The 18,109-nt window shown below is 38.1% G+C and overlaps 1 protein-coding gene across 1 annotated transcript in view; it reads left to right on the top strand.

The window, feature by feature from the left end:
• Positions 1-1,857: 1,857 nt before the first annotated feature.
• LOC106872052 (mitogen-activated protein kinase kinase kinase 10) overlaps positions 1,858-18,109 on the top strand; it is an 18,308-nt gene continuing 2,056 nt past the window's right edge. The window contains exons 1-8 of the mRNA XM_089353268.1: positions 1,858-1,864; positions 4,722-4,902; positions 6,651-6,799; positions 7,683-7,858; positions 9,428-9,671; positions 10,819-10,938; positions 14,374-14,550; positions 17,572-18,109. The exon at positions 17,572-18,109 is cut by the window's right edge and continues 2,056 nt beyond it. Of these exons, the coding sequence (XP_089209394.1) occupies positions 1,858-1,864; positions 4,722-4,902; positions 6,651-6,799; positions 7,683-7,858; positions 9,428-9,671; positions 10,819-10,938; positions 14,374-14,550; positions 17,572-18,109 (1,592 nt within the window). The remainder of the gene's footprint in view (positions 1,865-4,721; positions 4,903-6,650; positions 6,800-7,682; positions 7,859-9,427; positions 9,672-10,818; positions 10,939-14,373; positions 14,551-17,571) is intronic.

The following is an 18,109-nucleotide window of genomic DNA, read 5'->3' as shown; positions in this document are numbered from 1 at the left end:
TTTATCCAGATTCTCCTTTAAGCATTTACTAACAAAACCTAGTGCTCCAATTATTATTGGTATGAATATGAATTCATAGTCTGGATAGAGAAGCTGGAAGTTTCGAAGCTGTTGTCCATAGATATCCTCTTTTCCTTTGATTTTCAAAGAGATATTTATATCTGCAGGGCAGCTGACCTCCATGATGGTACATACCTTTGCCAAAGCATGAATGAGGTTGTTATCATTTAACATCTGTTTCCAATGCTGGCATGGGTTGGATGGCTTGAAAGAAGTTAGCAAACGAGAGGACTGTATTAGCTTCCTGTCTGTTTTGGCATGACTTTTATGGCTGGATGCCTTACCTAATGCCAACCATTTTACAGATTGGACTGGGTGCTTTTCATATGGCACCAGCACCAGTGAAGTATGGTTTTTATCATTGGATGCCCTTCTTAATCTTATCTCTCTTTCTCTCTGTATATATATATATATATATATATATATATATATATATATAGATAGATAAGCGTTGTAGCATCCACTTTTCCATTATTGCATGGATAGGATAGAATTTGTTGAGGCAAATTTTCTATGGCTGGTCAATAACCCTTCATATAAATAAAATGTCTCTGTGTAGTCTTTTGAATTACCATGACTGAGAATAGAAACTGCACTGCATATGTAGCTTGCCAGGAGCTATTATTCATATTCTCTATTGGTTATTACAACAACAACAGCAACAATTATAGTAATTGTTTCTAAATTAGGCACAAGGCCAGGGATTTCGAAGGGTTTATTCAATTAAATTGACTCTGGTACACACACAGAAACACACACCTAATTTCTGCTGGCCCATTGTGGAACTTGTGCCCTCGAGACTTTTTTGGGGCCATCACAGGTGATTTGCTAATGCCTCCCACTGCTTTTCAATGTTTTCCTGCAGGAGTAATTGAGCTTAACTTCATTTCTAATGAGGCAGGCTTGAACCGTTTTGAGAATTAACTGTCATAACAACCCCTGACATAGTGCTGTGTCATGGACAGAACATGAACTGGTGACCATTTGTTGGTTGATTGCTATTCTATCCATTAAGTCAGCCATAGTCTTGGCCTACGAGATACCTACTAAATATCATGGAAGACAACTGGCCAGAGTGTTGCACATTTGAATCAGACTTAGAATCAAATAGTTTGAAAGAGAGATGGTGTTGTTAGGCTAGTGTTGTATTGTTCTGTGCTGTGTTGTGGATGTGTCTGCATCAAATTAAGAAAAAGTGTTGTTAAGACAGTGTTGCAGTTGTGTTCTGTGTCATTGTAGATATCTCTGGACCGAGTAGGAGACACACTGTCGTTCAGGATGTTACACTATAGTCTTCTCAGATGTTGTAGATGTGTCTGGCTTGAGTGTGAGAAACATTGTTGTTAATATAATGGATGTTGTGCTACACACACACACACACTTTCTTACTCTCTCTCTTTCTTCCTGTCTCTCACTCAATCTAGCTTACACACACGCGCACACGCACACTCTCTTCTATCCAGCCCTCTGTCTTATCTGTCTGTACATTCTCTCCCACCCTTGCATCTCGATACCAGCCCCTCCCATCCCAGCCAACACTAGATGCTGCTGTAATAAAAGGATTAACCTCTTTCTCATGTTGTTGTTCACCTTCAAGGTCTTCTGTATGTGTTTGTGTGTGTATGTAAATTTTATGTATGAATGTCATATTTATGGACATGTGTATGTATATGCTCACATGTGTGTTTGTATAAATACATATGTATTGAGTGTATGTATATGTGTTTGTGTATGTATGTGTAGAGTAGTAAAAAATATATTCTATGTGATGCAACCTTATCTAATATAGAACTCAATATGTTGGGTAGAGTGGACAGATTTACCTATTATATCACAAGTTGACAATCTACTCTGAGTTTAGCCCTTGGCTGTTCCTGACTACCATGAATCATCAACTGAATTAAATACTTTATTTCTTTTATCAATTTAATGGCGGAAAATACGAACAATGGTGGATACATAATGAGGCTGCAACCATTGAAAAATATTGCCTGCCCTTATCCATGCTTTTTAAAAAAAATTTATTTACATGTATATTCATTAATATTATTAACTGTTAAGTCATTATTACTGTTAACAATCATTCATCATTCTTTTTATGAAATTTTAGCATCATCACCATCAGCGATAGTTATGAAATCATGAAATTATAACAGTATCATTAATTATAATATCATGAATATCTTTTAAAAAGTGAAACCAGTAGATTCCATAAATATATTTCACTCACAAAATTTCACCATAGAGATTTCATTGCTTTCCCATTTAACTAATAAGTAAAATCTTAGTGATGGCTGGTGCTGGTGACACGTGAAAGGCACCCAGTGCACTCTGACGAGTGGTTGGCATCAGGAAGGGCATCCACCTGTAGAAACAATGCCAAAGCAGACTTGAGCCTAATGCAGCTGTCTGGCTTATCAGCTCCAGTCAAACCGTCTTACCCATGCTAGCATGGATAATGGATGTTAATTGATGATGTTATGCTTTTGGGAATATTCCACCAGTATTCCTTGAGTTGGTGCTTATGAATGTATTCCATAACAGGGATTTTCTAAGTTTATTTCAAGACAGTCTTTCTTGCAGATGGCATTGTAAATTGTTTTAGCAATAACATCGTGCCGCATAGGGAGGTAGTACCGTGACGACATTTTAGGACTGCTGCTAACCACGTGTGTGTGTGTATGTATGTATGAATGTATGAATGAATGAATGAATGAATGAATGACCGACCACTACATTTATATTTTTTTCTCTCCTTGTTTCTTTCAGTTGAAGAGTGTAGGCTTGAAATGTCAAAGACTTTCTCTATTCCTGAGCGTTGCTATACTAATACATCCATTTGTTGCTTACACCATCTGTCTTCGTCTGTTGTTTTTTTCGTAAATTCTCCCATACACACACACACACACACACACACACACATAATATGGTGCATAAATATAATGCATGTTCATTGCATATGAATTGCGTGTGTGTGTGTGTGTGTGTGTGTAAAAGTGTACTTCAGGTGTAAGTGTAGTCCTTAGCAATTATGTACCTGTGTATTGTATGTAGGTCAGTATTTAGCTGTCATACTGAGAAACAGAAGGGAAGAGCATAGGCGGTGGCAGTGTTTCAGTATGGTGGTGGTAAAGGTGGTGGTGGTGGTAAAGGTGGTGGTGGTGGTAAAGGTGGTGGTGGTGGTAAAGGTGGTGGTGGTGGTAAAGGTGGTTTTTAAGGGTATATTGATGATGTTGGTTGATGTGTAGGTGTATTTAGGTAGTGTTGGTGGCTGTAAAATTGGTGGTGGTGGTGGTGGTGGTGGTCATTGGCATGCTTATTCATGAAATTAGTTTAATTGCTCTGCTCCAGCACAATACACCCAATTGTGTGTGTGTGTATATACGGGTGTAAGGGTGTGTCTACACAGAATCCAGTGTATGAAAGCTTGTAGGAAGGTTGGCATGCATGTGCATGCTTGCGCATTTATATATATATATATATATATATATATATATATATATATATATATATACACACACACTTAGTTTTTGTATTTGGTTTGCAAGATTCTTTATGTGAATTTGTGTGTTGAAGCATGTTCTGTTTTGTCTGGGGAAAGTCATTCTGTTTTGATGTTTTATTAATTAACACACTCAACAGTTTGATTTTCACTGATTTACTTATTTATTCGGTTTTTTCCCCCTAAAATTTTCTTTACTTCTTGCAACCTCTTCAATAGTTGTTGACTCTGTCCATTACCAGAGCTGTGTTCTAAACAAAAATAACGCAACTCCGACAACAGACAGAGTTAAAAACTATTGAAGAGATTGCATGAAGCAACAAAAATTTTAGAAAAGAGAAAATGAGTGGAAATTGAACTGGTGAGTGTGGGGATGTTGATGGTGGAGGTGGTTCATTGAGAATGGGATAGTTTAGATCAGTGGTTCTTAATCATTTTTTGTTTTGCCTATGGCCCCTTTTGATCCTCGTTTTACTCAGACGGATCCCTATAGTCATTTGGCGTTGAAAATATTCCATTTTTATCGTTAGACATTATTAGGAATTGGATGAAGAAAGTATTTTGTGCAATGTAGAAGTGTAACCAATTTATTACAGATAAAACCTAACAAAATCTTACACGAACCCCAAAGGTCCACACGGACCCCGATTGAGAAACGCTAATTTAGGTTGAGCTGTTTTGGTTTAGCTCTTGCGAGGAGGAGGAGGAGGAGGAGGGAGGGAGAGAGAGAGAGAGAGAGAGAGAGAGAGAGAAAAGTTTGAAACGAGTTAGTTAAAATGAGTTATCTCCCTTGCCTGACATTGTCAAAAACAGTAAAAATCAGATCTGTTCTATTTTCGAAACGTGTTCTTCAGTCGCTAATTATAAGTATTTCCATAGCTTCGGAGTCTCAGCAGTGATCCATGTTCCTTTAATAAAATTCAGTCAGTTGGTTATCGTTATCTATTACTTGTTTCAGCCATTAGATTGTGGCCATGCTGGGGCAACACATTGAAGGGTTTTAGCTGAAATAATCAACACCAATACTTCCTTTCTTTTTTGTTTTAATCTCTTTAAAAAATAAATTTTATGCATTGAAATTTTAAAAAAATAATTTTTAAATTAAAACTAAATTATTTAAAATTAAAACGGTTTATTCTTGTTTTCTTTCTTGAACTAGTTCTTCTGAAAGAGAAAATTGAAGAAAATGATTTGCAACATAAAACTCTGAAGATCACCGATTTTGGTCTGGCGCGAGAGGTTTGTAAGACGACCAGGATGAGTGCTGCTGGAACTTATGCATGGATGGCTCCCGAAGTAATCAAAATGTCCAAATTCTCTAAGAATAGTGATGTATGGAGGTAAGCAGCAACCAATGCCATCTCACCATCTTTGTTGCATGTTTCCTTTAATCCATGATATTTGTTTCAATTACCATTCAGTAATTCAATCTTTTACCACTTATTCATTGTTTGTTGGTTTGTCAACCTGCCCAGCAGGATCACCACCACTGTACTGTTCATCTTCTACACCCTTACACTCCATAACATGTCCCTCACTGTCATATAACAAACTTGTCCTCCACACTCATCATCACCATCGTTTAACGTCTGCTTTCCATGCTGGCATGGGTTGGACGGTTTGACTGAGGACTGGTGAGCCAGATGGCTGCACCAGGCCCCAATCTGATCTGGCAGAGTTTCTACAGCTGGATGCCCTTCCTAACGCCAACCACTCCGAGAGTGTAGTGGGTGCTTTTATGTGCCACTGGCACAAGGGCCAGTCAAGCGGTACTAGCAACGACCGAGCTCGAATGTTGTCTTTCACGTGCCAGTAAGGCGACACTGGTAACGATCATGCTTGAATGGTGCATTTTACGTGCCACCGGCACGGGAGCCAGTCAGCAGCCCTGGCAATGATCATGCTCAGATGATGCTCTTAGCGCTCCACTAGCATGGATGCCAATGTTTTTTCTCCCACATGATGCACATACCCACCTCTCTTACTACCAAACTGTATCTCCTTCCTACCACACTACATCATACGCATGTCCTCAATCTCACATTACAACCACAGGTTCAAGAAATCCATTGTCATAACATTATTTCCTATTCTAGTTTATTAATGTCTTCAGGAGATTTGATGAACGCCACAGTTGGCTACATGGCCACCACTCATGGTGCCATCACTCCTGACTCAGTTTTGTTGTAATTAGTGCTTATATTGACAAAGATATCTGTGGATTATTGCCCTCCTGAATCTACACTTAGTCATGGACTGTTCTCTTCAGTCTACTTAGGTCTGTCCTCTTCACTCTCCTCTTAGACGTGTCCTTCACCCATGTTCTGTTGTACTCACTGACTATAAACATCCACATTCTAGGTTCAAACTTCATTCCCAGCATTGGCATTATATTGTAGCTGTTATTTAACATAAGATTGCCTTAATTGAGCAGATCTGTGATCAAGGGTATTCCAGCTATGACTGCCATCATCATCATCATCATCATCATTTTATGTCTGTTTTCCCTGCCAGCACGGATCGGATTATTTGACAGGATCTGACAAACCACAGGGCTACATTGACCTTCAGTGTGAGCTGTGGCATGGTTTCTACTGCTGGATGCCCTTCCCAATGCCAACCCCATTACTGTGTACAACCACTTTACAGTGTCTTTTAATGAGACACGTGTATTTAGCTCTATGCTGACCTTTGTTTTTTTCATGAAATTAGTGAGAAATAAGTAATAAATTTCTCACTAACTTCATGGAGGCTTCCTTAATGGCAATTGGTCTGCCAGATAATGTTTTGCAAAGCATTTTGGGGCTCATTAAAAGCTTCTTCTTGATAGTTTAAAACTGGTTACTTACCTGGAAAAATACATGTTTTAGCCCCCTTGGAACAGTTCACCTCTTCATAACACCCACCTTATGGTATTTAGAGTTAAATTGGCCCTCTGTATTGTACCTATTCACAGCTAGGTGGACTCTTCTTTTGTACCTGTTTAAAGCTTGGTGGACTTTACCTCGGTGTTTACCTTGGTGGACTTTACCTCTCAACAGTCTTTCTTTTACTGTTCTTGATAAAGTTGTATTCTCTTCTGTTTCAGTTACGGTGTTGTATTATGGGAACTTCTAACAGGCGAAATCCCTTACAAGGGTATCGATGCCCTTGGGGTAGCTTACGGAGTTGCTGTCAACAAACTCACTCTACCACTGCCATCAACATGTCCAGCAATGTTTTCGGAACTCATGACTCGTAAGTTTACATTTCAGCATGGATATATTTGTGTGTTTGTATACATCATATGTCTATGCATATGTATATGTGTGTGTATTATTTCTATACTACCCACAAGGGGCTATACACAGAGGGGACAAACAAGGATAGACAAATGGATTAAGTCGATTATATCGACCCCAGTGCGTAACTGGTACTCATTTAATCGACCCCATAAGGATGAAAGGCAAAGTCGACCGCGGCGGAATTTGAACTCAGAACGTAGTGGCAGACGAAATACCACTTAGCATTTTGCCCGGCGTGCTAACGTTTCTGCCAGCTCACCGCCTTATGTGTGTGTGTGTGTACACATATATCTATGATTTTTTGTTTTATTTATTATGTATGTCTCCCTATATGGTTCCATCGTAGCACTTGCTTCAGAGATGGTGTGTGCCTTGTACAATGGAAGTAGAAAATACTCTGTAAACTAAAGAAGCAATGAAAGCAGGTGGATGGGTGTGCAGGAATGTTCTAGAAACTATGCTGTGCTATGGCTACAAATGGTAACATCCCTGTTGGCACTTCAGCCACAAGTGGCGACAACACTATCTGTGTTTGGGCTGCATTTGAGGATATTATTTGGCATCTCCTGTCTGCTTGCTTTGCTCTTTTGAATTCAAATGGAAAAAAAAAAAAAATTCCCTTGAAAAACAAGTGTTAGCAACAGGAAGAGCATCTCCTCCCACCGTTCTTCTGCAGCTATGTCCCACCTAAGCCATACTAGTACAGGAAGTAGATATTAAATGAAATGAATGATATATTGGTGCATTGTGTGTGTGACATCTTGGTCTAAGGAATGGAATGCTCGTTTTCTTTGTTCTTGTTAATTACTGATCCACTCACTTGTTTCATTGTTCAGATTGTTGGAGGCAAGAACCACACGAAAGACCATCTTTCTGCCAAATTTTGAAGCAACTGGAAGAAATTGCTTCTTCGTCTTTCATGACCACCCCTCAAGACTCATTCCATACAATGCAGGAAGATTGGCGTCAGGAGATAGAACACATGTTTGATGAACTACGGAGTAAAGAGAAGGTAAGGGATTAGGGATATGTTGCCATTGTCTCTCTGTGGACTTGAACCCTTGCATTCATGCTTAGTGGTGGTTGTTGTTGTTGCCTGACCCAAAGTTGGGCTGTTATGTTTTAATACAGAATTATCACATTACTCAAATTCCACTTAAATAATGGAGTGAACACGTGAGCAATATATATATACTCAAAAATCCACGCTGATTAAAGCAGACCCCAAAAATCCACGTGCAAAACAAAGCATTATGCAAATTAGAAGAACTGTTATTTGTACAAATTAACAAAATACAAATACATTTAGTAAACAAGACAAAGTTACTAAACTGAGTTCAATACCGAGTCAGAACACAATATAACACCTCCCCAACAAGTATGGAATATAAAACGTAAATTACACAGTATCACAACAAAATTGAAATCAGTGTTGTGACACATAGTAGTCAGGAGGTTTTCTTCGTCTTGTTGATCTTCTTGGATGTTGACAACTGTGTTCTGGAGTTGAGTTATTGTCGTTAAGTGGTAACGATGAGCTAACAGGTTCTTCTCGAGGAGCAGACTCGTCTATAACTTGAGGTTCTGAATCACGGAAAGAAAGCGCATCTCCTGGCTCTTTGTCATCTTCCAAAGAATTACAGGTATTCAAGCCACATCCAATTGACTGCTTTCTTCAGACATTGTGTGCCCGTTACAATGCTATTCATTGTGTTTTTTCTTTTCCTAATAGAGCAAAGTGTAATTTTCGTAAGACTTAGCTGCTATTTCAAGCAAACTGAGTGACCATTTGTGGGTTCTTTTGGCTTATGTTTATTTATTGTGACAGTGGGTATCAGTGTGTCTTTATGTTGTTGCGTAAACTCCAGGCCATCTCTGACTCAGCAGAACTATTGCACTCTGAGGATAATGGAGATATTGGCAGCAGTGGTGGTGGTGGTGGTGGTGGTGGTGATGCTCTGTGTGTGGTATTGTGATGTAGTGTTGAAGTAGGATGTGGTAATTGTGATGCTAGTGGCAGTGGTGTAGGTTGTAAGATCAAATGAAAACAGCATTAAGCTTACTAGAGAGGTTCTGGATGTAATGTGAAGAGCTAATGTATGTCTTCTTGGAGTAAAGATTGTTTGCCACCATAACATGGCAGTCCTGGTTTAGGATGAAGGTTGCTGTAATTTAGCCCCAGGAGACATCGTCTCCAGCTGGCTATACAACACAATCTGTGTCCTTATATTTTCGAACACAGATCGTGTTGTATAGCCAGCTGGAGACGATATCTCCTGGGGCTAAATTACAGCAATATTCATCCTAAACCAGAACCGCCGTGTTATATTGCCAAACAATCTTTACTCCAAAGTACCGTTGCTGAATATCTCATGTTGTGAGATTTACAAATAGTAATTTTCTAGTATGTCTTCTTGTTTCATAGTCCCCACGCCCCATTTTTACCCCACAACCACATTGTTGAATAATGGCAGTTTAACATTATATCTCTTCGTTGTGTATGTGAGACAATGCATGTCTTTTTGTGTATGTATTTCTGTGCATGTATCCATCTGTGTGTGTGTGTGTTTGTGTGTTTTAGGAGCTGCGAAACCGTGAAGAGGAACTGACCAAAGCTGCAGTGCAGCAGAAAATCCAAGAGGAACTGCTGAAGAAACGGGAGCAGGAGCTGGCTGAGCGTGAAATTGATCTTGTCCAACGGGAGTTGAATGTCATGTTTATACAGCAGGACATCAACAAACCAACACCAAAGAAGAGAAAAGATAAATTCCGTATGTTTCGAAACAGACCTGAAATCGGTGGAAAGACGATCAGTGTGCCATCAAGTAAGTTGTTGTTGTTGTTGTTTAACCCTGGGTCAGCTTGTCTCGGCAAACTTTTGATCAGAGACCCTGGTTATCTTCTCTGTTTATTCGTATTGTATAGTGACTGTATGCAGTTTGGTTTTTGTTGATCTTGCTTAGCCCCAGGTCAGCTGTGACTGAGCAGACAAATGTTCAAAAGCATTCCAGCTATGGCCATCCTGGTTAAAGTAACTATACTCTACCTGTAAACCTCTGGTTACATCAACATCTTTCTCTCAAAATTCTTAGGTTTCTGCCTAAATTAGAAGCCATTTTTAAGGCAGTCAAAATGCTTAGTGGCGTTTCCTCTGTCTGCACATTTTGAGTTCAAACTCTTCCAAGGTTGACTTTGCCTTTCATCCTTTTGGGGTTGATAAATTAAGTATCAGTTTTTATCATTTATTTCTTGAACTCTTTGTATGGGGTTACGTGTTCTGTTGGCATTAGGACCCTGTGCACGCATTTTGCATTTAGCTACTGGTGTTGTATCCTCATCAGCAGCTTTTTGATTTTGACAATGCAGGATTGTGCAACTTTCAGAAAGCAAACTATCTCTATAACATTATGTTGCGCTTTTAAGGCAATGATTACAGTGTGTCTTTTCATTTGTCGAGTCAACCTGAAAAGCAAAGTAATAACAAAAATAGTTAGAAGAAAGCTAGGGCTCTTGAAAGCAGTGTCCGCAAAAAAAAAAAAAGGAACTGATTCATCCTGTATAAGTATATTTGTGTGTGTGTGTGTGTATTTACTTCTGGAGCACTCCGTCGGTTACGACGATGAGGGTCCCAGCTGATACGACCAACGGATCAGCTTGCTTGTGAAATTAACGTGCAAGTGGCTGAGCACTCAACAGACACGTGTACCCTTAACGTAGTTCTCAAGGAGATTCAGCGTGACACAGAGTGTAACAAGGCTGGCCCTTTCAAATACAGTTATTACTCATTTTTGCCAGCTGAGTGGACTGGAGCAACGTGAAAAATAGAGTGTTTTGCTCAAGGACACGTGTCACTGGAAATTGAACTGACGACCTTACAATTGTGAGCCGAATGCCCTAACCACTAAGCCACGTGCCTTCACATCTTTACATCTACTTGTATATGAATGTGTGTATTTTATTTATTATGTCCAGACTTCCAGCATAAGATCACTGTCCAGCAGGAGCAATCATCCTACCAAGGTTATTCAAATCCTGACAGTCCTCCACTGCAATCTCAACAAGCTGCACCACTAAGACTGCGAGCCATTGCATGTAAGTGACGGTCTGCTTTTTTGTTTTGTTTCATTGTGTGTTTTTGTGTGCATGTGGGATCATGTAGTCTTTGGCTAGGACTGAATAGCTGCACAAAAGCATACATGCAGATTTTGATGTGTCCATGCAGTTGTGTATGTATATATATGTGTGTGTGTGTGTGTGTGTGTGTGCTGATGATTGGTTGTGTGGAGGTTGTTTGGATGTCCCTGTGTCATTTGGCTTCTCATCCTTCCATCACCTCAACCCATCATTCTCCCAGTCTCCCCTCCTTATTTCATTTACCATATCAATGTTCTCTCTTTTCTTCCTGTCTCTTTGACTTTTTTTTTACTACTTCCCATTTCCATTATTTCTGTCTTTCTCTTTCTCATCTGTCTCTGTCTGTCTGTCTGTCTGTCTCTTTTTCACTCTCTTGATATCCATTCCACTCTTCCTCCTACCAACACCTGTATTCTATATACATGTGTGTGTGTATATGTATACATGTGTGCGTATATATATATATATATATATATATATATATATACGCGCACACATACATACATACATACATACACCAGGGTGCAAAAGTAGGTATACAGTAAGTATCACATCAATGTTGTAATAATTAATTCATTAAGGTTATTAGCATATTAAATTAGTTAGCCTCATTTTGGATATTTCCAGTGTCAGTAATCATAATAATATATTTATCATAACTATAATTATATTTTTATCGTCACTTTCAATTGTTTTTGATAAAAATAAATGAATATTGTATGCGTTTTCTTTTATTCATAAATGTATACCTACTTTTGCACCACCCCGTATGTGTGTGTGTGTGTGTGTTTATGTTTAGTTTAATAAAATTTGTACTCTACAAAATTGTTTTTATTATTTCTGAAACAAGAATATTATTGACAGTGACTTCAAATTTTTGACCATTTAAGCTATCGACAGTCCGACGATGGCTTAACTATCCAAAACTTTGAACTCACTATCAATAGTATTCTTGTTTCATAAATAAATATCTGTTTATATAGCCCCTGTATTGTTTTGTAATGAGGTATGTGTGTAACAAAAGGGCTGCTGTATCAGGGTCACATTGCTGATGCTGTTTTGTTGTGTTACGTATGTGACAGGAATGGTAGTGGTGTATGGTGTGTTACATATGTGACATTGGAGTAATGCAATGGTACTCCAGGCAGTGCTTGGAGTATCACCGACATATATTGATCTGTGAGCTAATATCTTTGATAAACTTGATTGATCTAGTGTAAATAGTGCATGGTTTGAGAGTTTATGAAATGATGTTAGTGCATGGCATGTGACTTGGTGTGACACTATTGCAGTGCCAGTGTTGCATGATGTGACACCGTTGCACTAATAATGGCGTAGAGCATGTGGTATTGCTAAATTCACTTATTCTTACACAATTAATTGTAAACTACATCACAATATAATGAAAAGCAACATGCACACACTCTCCTCACATATTTATAAATGTGTGCGTGCACGTGTGTGTAGTTGTAAAAATGAAGTGAAACCAAAAAGTGATATTTTAAAAACATTTAATGCCTAAGTTTTAGGTTTGAATAATATATGATACTATACAATAGAAAATGCATCCACTATGTAAACTCTTCTCTGTTAATGATAGGGCACAGATAGTGTGTCAATAGCCAGCTGAAGGAGATGTCTTCCTGGGGCTACAAACTACTGTAGCATCAACCCTTAGGGGTTAGCCACATTTAAGTGGCAAATATACTTCTCGATGTCGTGCGGCTACTGTTTATACCTCGCTCAGAGATTTATTATTGCTTGTTTACATTTTTTCGAGATCAGTGACTTTTCATCACTGGAAAAAGTATATATATTTGCATTGAGAATCATTTCCCATCGCCAACCGTTGGTTGTCACATGCTGATAACGGCTATATAAGAGAAACTTGGATCCGTGTGTATCATGTCAGGCTGGAGATGGGAACGATGACTTCCCTTTGCAAACACTGATAGGACACAGATCGTGTGTCAATAGCCAGCTGGAGGAGATGTCTTCCTGGGGCGCCAAGCTCCAGTAGCATCATCCCTTAAGGGTTAGCCACATTTAGGTGGCAAATATACTTCAAGATATAGAACTGTGTGTGTGTGTGTGTATATATATATATATATATATATACTTTATTTAAAAGCAACAGAAATATAACAAAAAGTTTCATGTTCCCGTTCATCGGACAGTTTTGTTAAAAATGGGCTCTCCCATTACATCGATTTTAAATACAGTGCTATCTTTAGCTGCACAGATATGAAATTTCAACAGACAAGATACGTTAATATACATTTCTTCCATCCTTTTGCTCTGTTAAAATATTTAAGTAAAATTATATTAATATATCGTGTCTGTTGAAATTCTATATCTGTGATGCTGAAGATAACGCTGTATTTAAAATTGATGTAATGATTGCATTGTTCAGTTAAATGGAGCCGCTTGAGAGAGAGAGAGAGAGAGAGACAGAGAGTGTTATGTATGTATATATTATGCAAACCTGAAATGCAGATATTAAATGCTTTCAAAATATCATCATTTGATTTAATTTCATTATTACAACTTACATGACTTGATGTGATGCCAATCTTAACTCCACCAATGTGGATACTCTAACAAGCAGTTTGTTATATTTTTGGTTTGAGTTGAAAATTCTAATACCATGCATTGTTTCTTAGTGTTACATGAAATATATATATATGTATATATGTATATTTATATATATATATATATATATATATATGTATATATATGTATATATGTGTATATATGTATATATGTATATATTAATATGTATATGTGTTTGTATATATGTATTTGTGTATGTATATATATATGTATATGTGTATGTATGTATATATATATATGTGTGTGTATGTATATATATATATATGTGTGTGTGTGTGTGTGTGTATGTATATATATATATATATGTATATGTGTATGTATATATATTTATGTGTATATATATATATATGTGTGTGTGTGTGTGTGTATGTATATGTATATGTGTATGTATATATATTTATGTATATATATATATATATATATATATATATATATATATATATATATATATGTATATATGTATATGTATATATGTATATATGTATATGTATATATGTATGTGTATATATGTATATATATATGTTATATATGTATGTGTATATATTTTTATATATATATATGTATATAATTTGCTTGTACCTATTTCAGTATAAATGTATGTATATAAATATGTCTACATGTAATCATAAATATTTGCTCTGAATTTCGTTGAAGTATACTAAAACTGCATGCCGTTTCATCTAACCCTAACCCTAACCCTCTGCTCCATCCACCCCACCTGCTAGTGTGTCTGTGTGTCACATATTGTTAAGCTTTGTTGTATATAACTCTCTGTTTCAGTTCCAGTAGATGGTGTCAAAGGCAAGACTTGGGGTCCAAGCTCGGTCCAGAAGGACCGTCATCAGCGGACATCTGTTGACTTTGCTGGCGGGCGTTGGTCGAAGAGTACCCCTAACCTAGAGAAATCCCTTTCTCAGTTGGGTGGCCACTCAAATATGGGTGCTTTGATGGAGCTTTGTAAGTTATTTGCTCACTTTCATACGGTTTATGGATGACGCAGCGAGATGCATCTTCGAAGACATTCCAAGCTTCTCTGGTTCTTCTCTCGTGTTATGCTGTTATGCTCTTTATCGATCGTATTATATATTACACACACACACACACACACACACACACACACACATACACTATGGATTATATAGATATCATTTATGTATTATGTATATGTATTATATATTATGTTGTTGATAATAGACCCGTGTGTGTGTATATAAACACACACATACAAAATTTATGCAAGAAATGGAATATTACTGATGTTTGGTGAGAAGATTCCTTCCTTTGGAATAGAAACGATCAACCAATAAAACAACAGTTGTACACATATGTTTGTGTGTATTATTATCATATTTTGGTCATACAAAAATAATGAGTTCTCAATACATGGTGTAGAGTTTATTATTCTTTATAATTTGAAGATTTACTCTGTTATTTGTTTGAGTTTGTTGCCTTGTGGCAAGAAGGTGTGTGTGTGTGTGTGTGAAGATATTTGGTGGTGTTTGTTGGTTATGTAGTGTAAATGGACAATGGAAGATGTATGCAAAAGCTGCCTCCTGCTGACATTCCACTGCACTCATTGCAGATGAAGCTGGACAAAGATTGGGGATGAAGTGATGAGATTAGATCTCAATATGTTGGATTTCAAAGACAAGATGACTAAAGACTAAAACAGGTTGTGTTAGATTGTAGAGAGGACTTGTCTAATCCATGCCAGCATGGTGATGTGTACAGTAAAACAAAAATATATATGATGAATGCTGGAAGAAAATGTGTATTCTGTGAGTAGATGAGGCCCACGATGGATGATAAAGTGGTACAGTTAGATCTCAAGGCATTGTGTCTTACAGAAGACTGCAAAATGGAAATGGTTCTGTAGAGCAGATGTAACCAAACTTGCCAGCATCGACCAACATATTAAGGTGACGACAGCAATAATGATAGAAATAATGACGATGATGATATACCCTATATTTTACTGTATATAGTTTTATATATGCCATATTGATATAACCTTACCGTAAAGACATTAACCATTTCTAATCTGTTGATGGGTTCTTCTCATAATTCTACAATTTCAAATATTTCTCTGATATCTCTTTGTTTTTATTCTCTGTGTCTCCATTCTGTGATGAAGAAATATTAAAGTTAAAAAGAACAGAAGTACAATAATTTTTCATTAGGAATTTTTATTAATTATATTAATTACTTCATTATAAAGGGACTAAGAAAAATGTTGCTTGAAAGAATAATCTCTCTCTCTCTCTTGTAATATACTGTGCCATCACATTCAATAAGCCACTGTCTGTTGTGGTGTCCAGTGTATTTCTGAACCTGACAGAGGTAATCTCCTCTGGAATCGTATTGTTCTAGTATGTGTGTCTGATAGCCAAATGAATTGATTGGTGGACTATGGTCTGAGCGCAGACTACATTGACCCGATACACATTACTAGCAGCTAGGTGTACTGTGTTCTGTGATTGAGCCACATGAATATGGTACCGGTTGCTGATAGCTAAGTGGTGAATGGATTGATGGACTCTGATCTGAGATGCAGCCTCGTTGATCGAGTGCTGGGTGTAACCGGCCCACTTATGAGTACCCCTCATTCATTGGACAATAAACTTTGCTTGTGAAGACCTATTGAGGCAGGTGTAAACAAATCAAAATCGCTGACGTAGCCGATGACAATATTGCCTGATTGGCACTCGTGCCAGTGGAACGTTAAAAGCACCATTCAAGCGTGATCGTTGCCAGCATCGCATTACCCCAGTTGGAAAAAGATAAAAAGGTGTCAGGGTGTCCCCTCAAGTTACAAAATGGTGAATATAAGAGAAATGATAGAAAGGGTCAGGGCAGGGTAAGTGGATAGGTGAGTTAAATCCACAGGAAGGAGAAAGGGAGATGAGGATGGAGATGGTTCTAATTAAAGGATCGGTGGATTGGGTACAGTGATTGGTTTTTAACTTGTCATATCCATCAGTGAGTACCCCTTTTCCTGGCCCCTCTTGAGAGAGGGGGTAGGGGTGGTATTGGCCATTGAGAGGTCAAGTTGTTTACTTCTCAGCATGTTTTGAGTTTATTTTAGAATTGTATTTCCCAGCATGGATTGAGATATTGTCCCAGCATGCTCTGTAGCACAGTGTCCCAGCATGACTGGTGACTGGTTGTTGTAGCAGGACTTGTAACACAGTCCCACTTTGTAAGTAATGTCCGTTCAGAAACTGATGATGTGTTATTGTTGCATGCAGTATTGTTTTGGCATGAGCTTTTCTATTACAGTTCTATATTTGAGAGACGAGGAGGAATTATTTACATTATTTACATTTGATGTATATTTGTCCTCATCTTGTTTGTTGTTAACACAACGTTTCGTTCGGCTGATATAACCCTCCAGCTTTCATCAGGTGCTCTGGGGAAATTTCAAACCTGGGTTCTCATTCCTAAGGTATTTTTCGTTGTTGTTGTTATTATTATTATTATTATTATTATTCAGGTCTACCTGGAATTGAATTCTGAATCTTGGGATTAGTAGCCTCCGCTCTTAACCACTACACCATATGCCTGTGGGCATATGGCGTAGTGGTTAAGAGTGCAAGCTACTAACCCCAAGATTCTGAGTTCGATTCCAGGCAATAACCTGAATAATAATAATGATAATAACATTGAAAAATACCTTAGGAATGAGAACCCAGGTTCGAAATTTCCCCAAGACACCTGATGAAGGCTGGAGAGTATATCAGTTGAAACGTTGTGTTAACAACAAACAAGATGAGGACAAATATCCATCAAATGTAAATAATGTAAATAATGGTTTTCTGTTGTTTTGCCATCCTCATTGCCCACCACCACCATTGTTACCACCATCATCATCATCATCATCACCATCACCATCATTATCACCTCTACCATCACCGTCATTACTACCCCCCCCCCCTGTCATTACCACCATCTTATTTTCTCCATTTCTGTCTTTTCTAGATGATGATGAAGATATTTGGCCCTTCGACTTGGACAACAGATTCGGCATTCCTTCAACTATGCGCACCCCTAGCACATCTTCACCTGTAGATGGCAGCACCCTCAAACGGTTCTCAGTCCGTAAGCAGTGTGACGTTGAGCTATATAACATGGCAGCCTTATTAGCAGTGTTCGGTGCTGGCTATGACATTCGTATCTCCAACAAGGGTGCTGTTCATCCTAATGCACACACCCCCACTGACAGTTCACCATGGAGAAGTGCTAATGAGGCCCGTGTAGCACCTGGTAGGAAGGATTCCACTTATAAAGGACAGGATCCTTATTTCTCTACGATGTGGGACCAGGTTGGCACTGCAACTGAAGGCGATTACAAAGCTCCATCTGGTGGTCATAATTCATATATTCACAACACCTACCATGGCTTACCCACACGCTACCGTCCAACTCCAAGCTTCGACAAACCTATTCATTTTTGTGAACAGTCTTCTGGTGAGTTAAGTCAAAATGATGCTGAGATGTATCCAGGTGCATCTCAAGC

The sequence above is a fragment of the Octopus bimaculoides genome, chromosome 6, assembly GCF_046866305.1.
Source record: "Octopus bimaculoides isolate indiv1 chromosome 6, ASM4686630v1, whole genome shotgun sequence".
NCBI classification, from domain to species: domain Eukaryota; kingdom Metazoa; phylum Mollusca; class Cephalopoda; order Octopoda; family Octopodidae; genus Octopus; species Octopus bimaculoides.
Note: the sequence above shows the minus strand (reverse complement) of the source record. Positions and strands in the feature narration are given on the sequence as shown.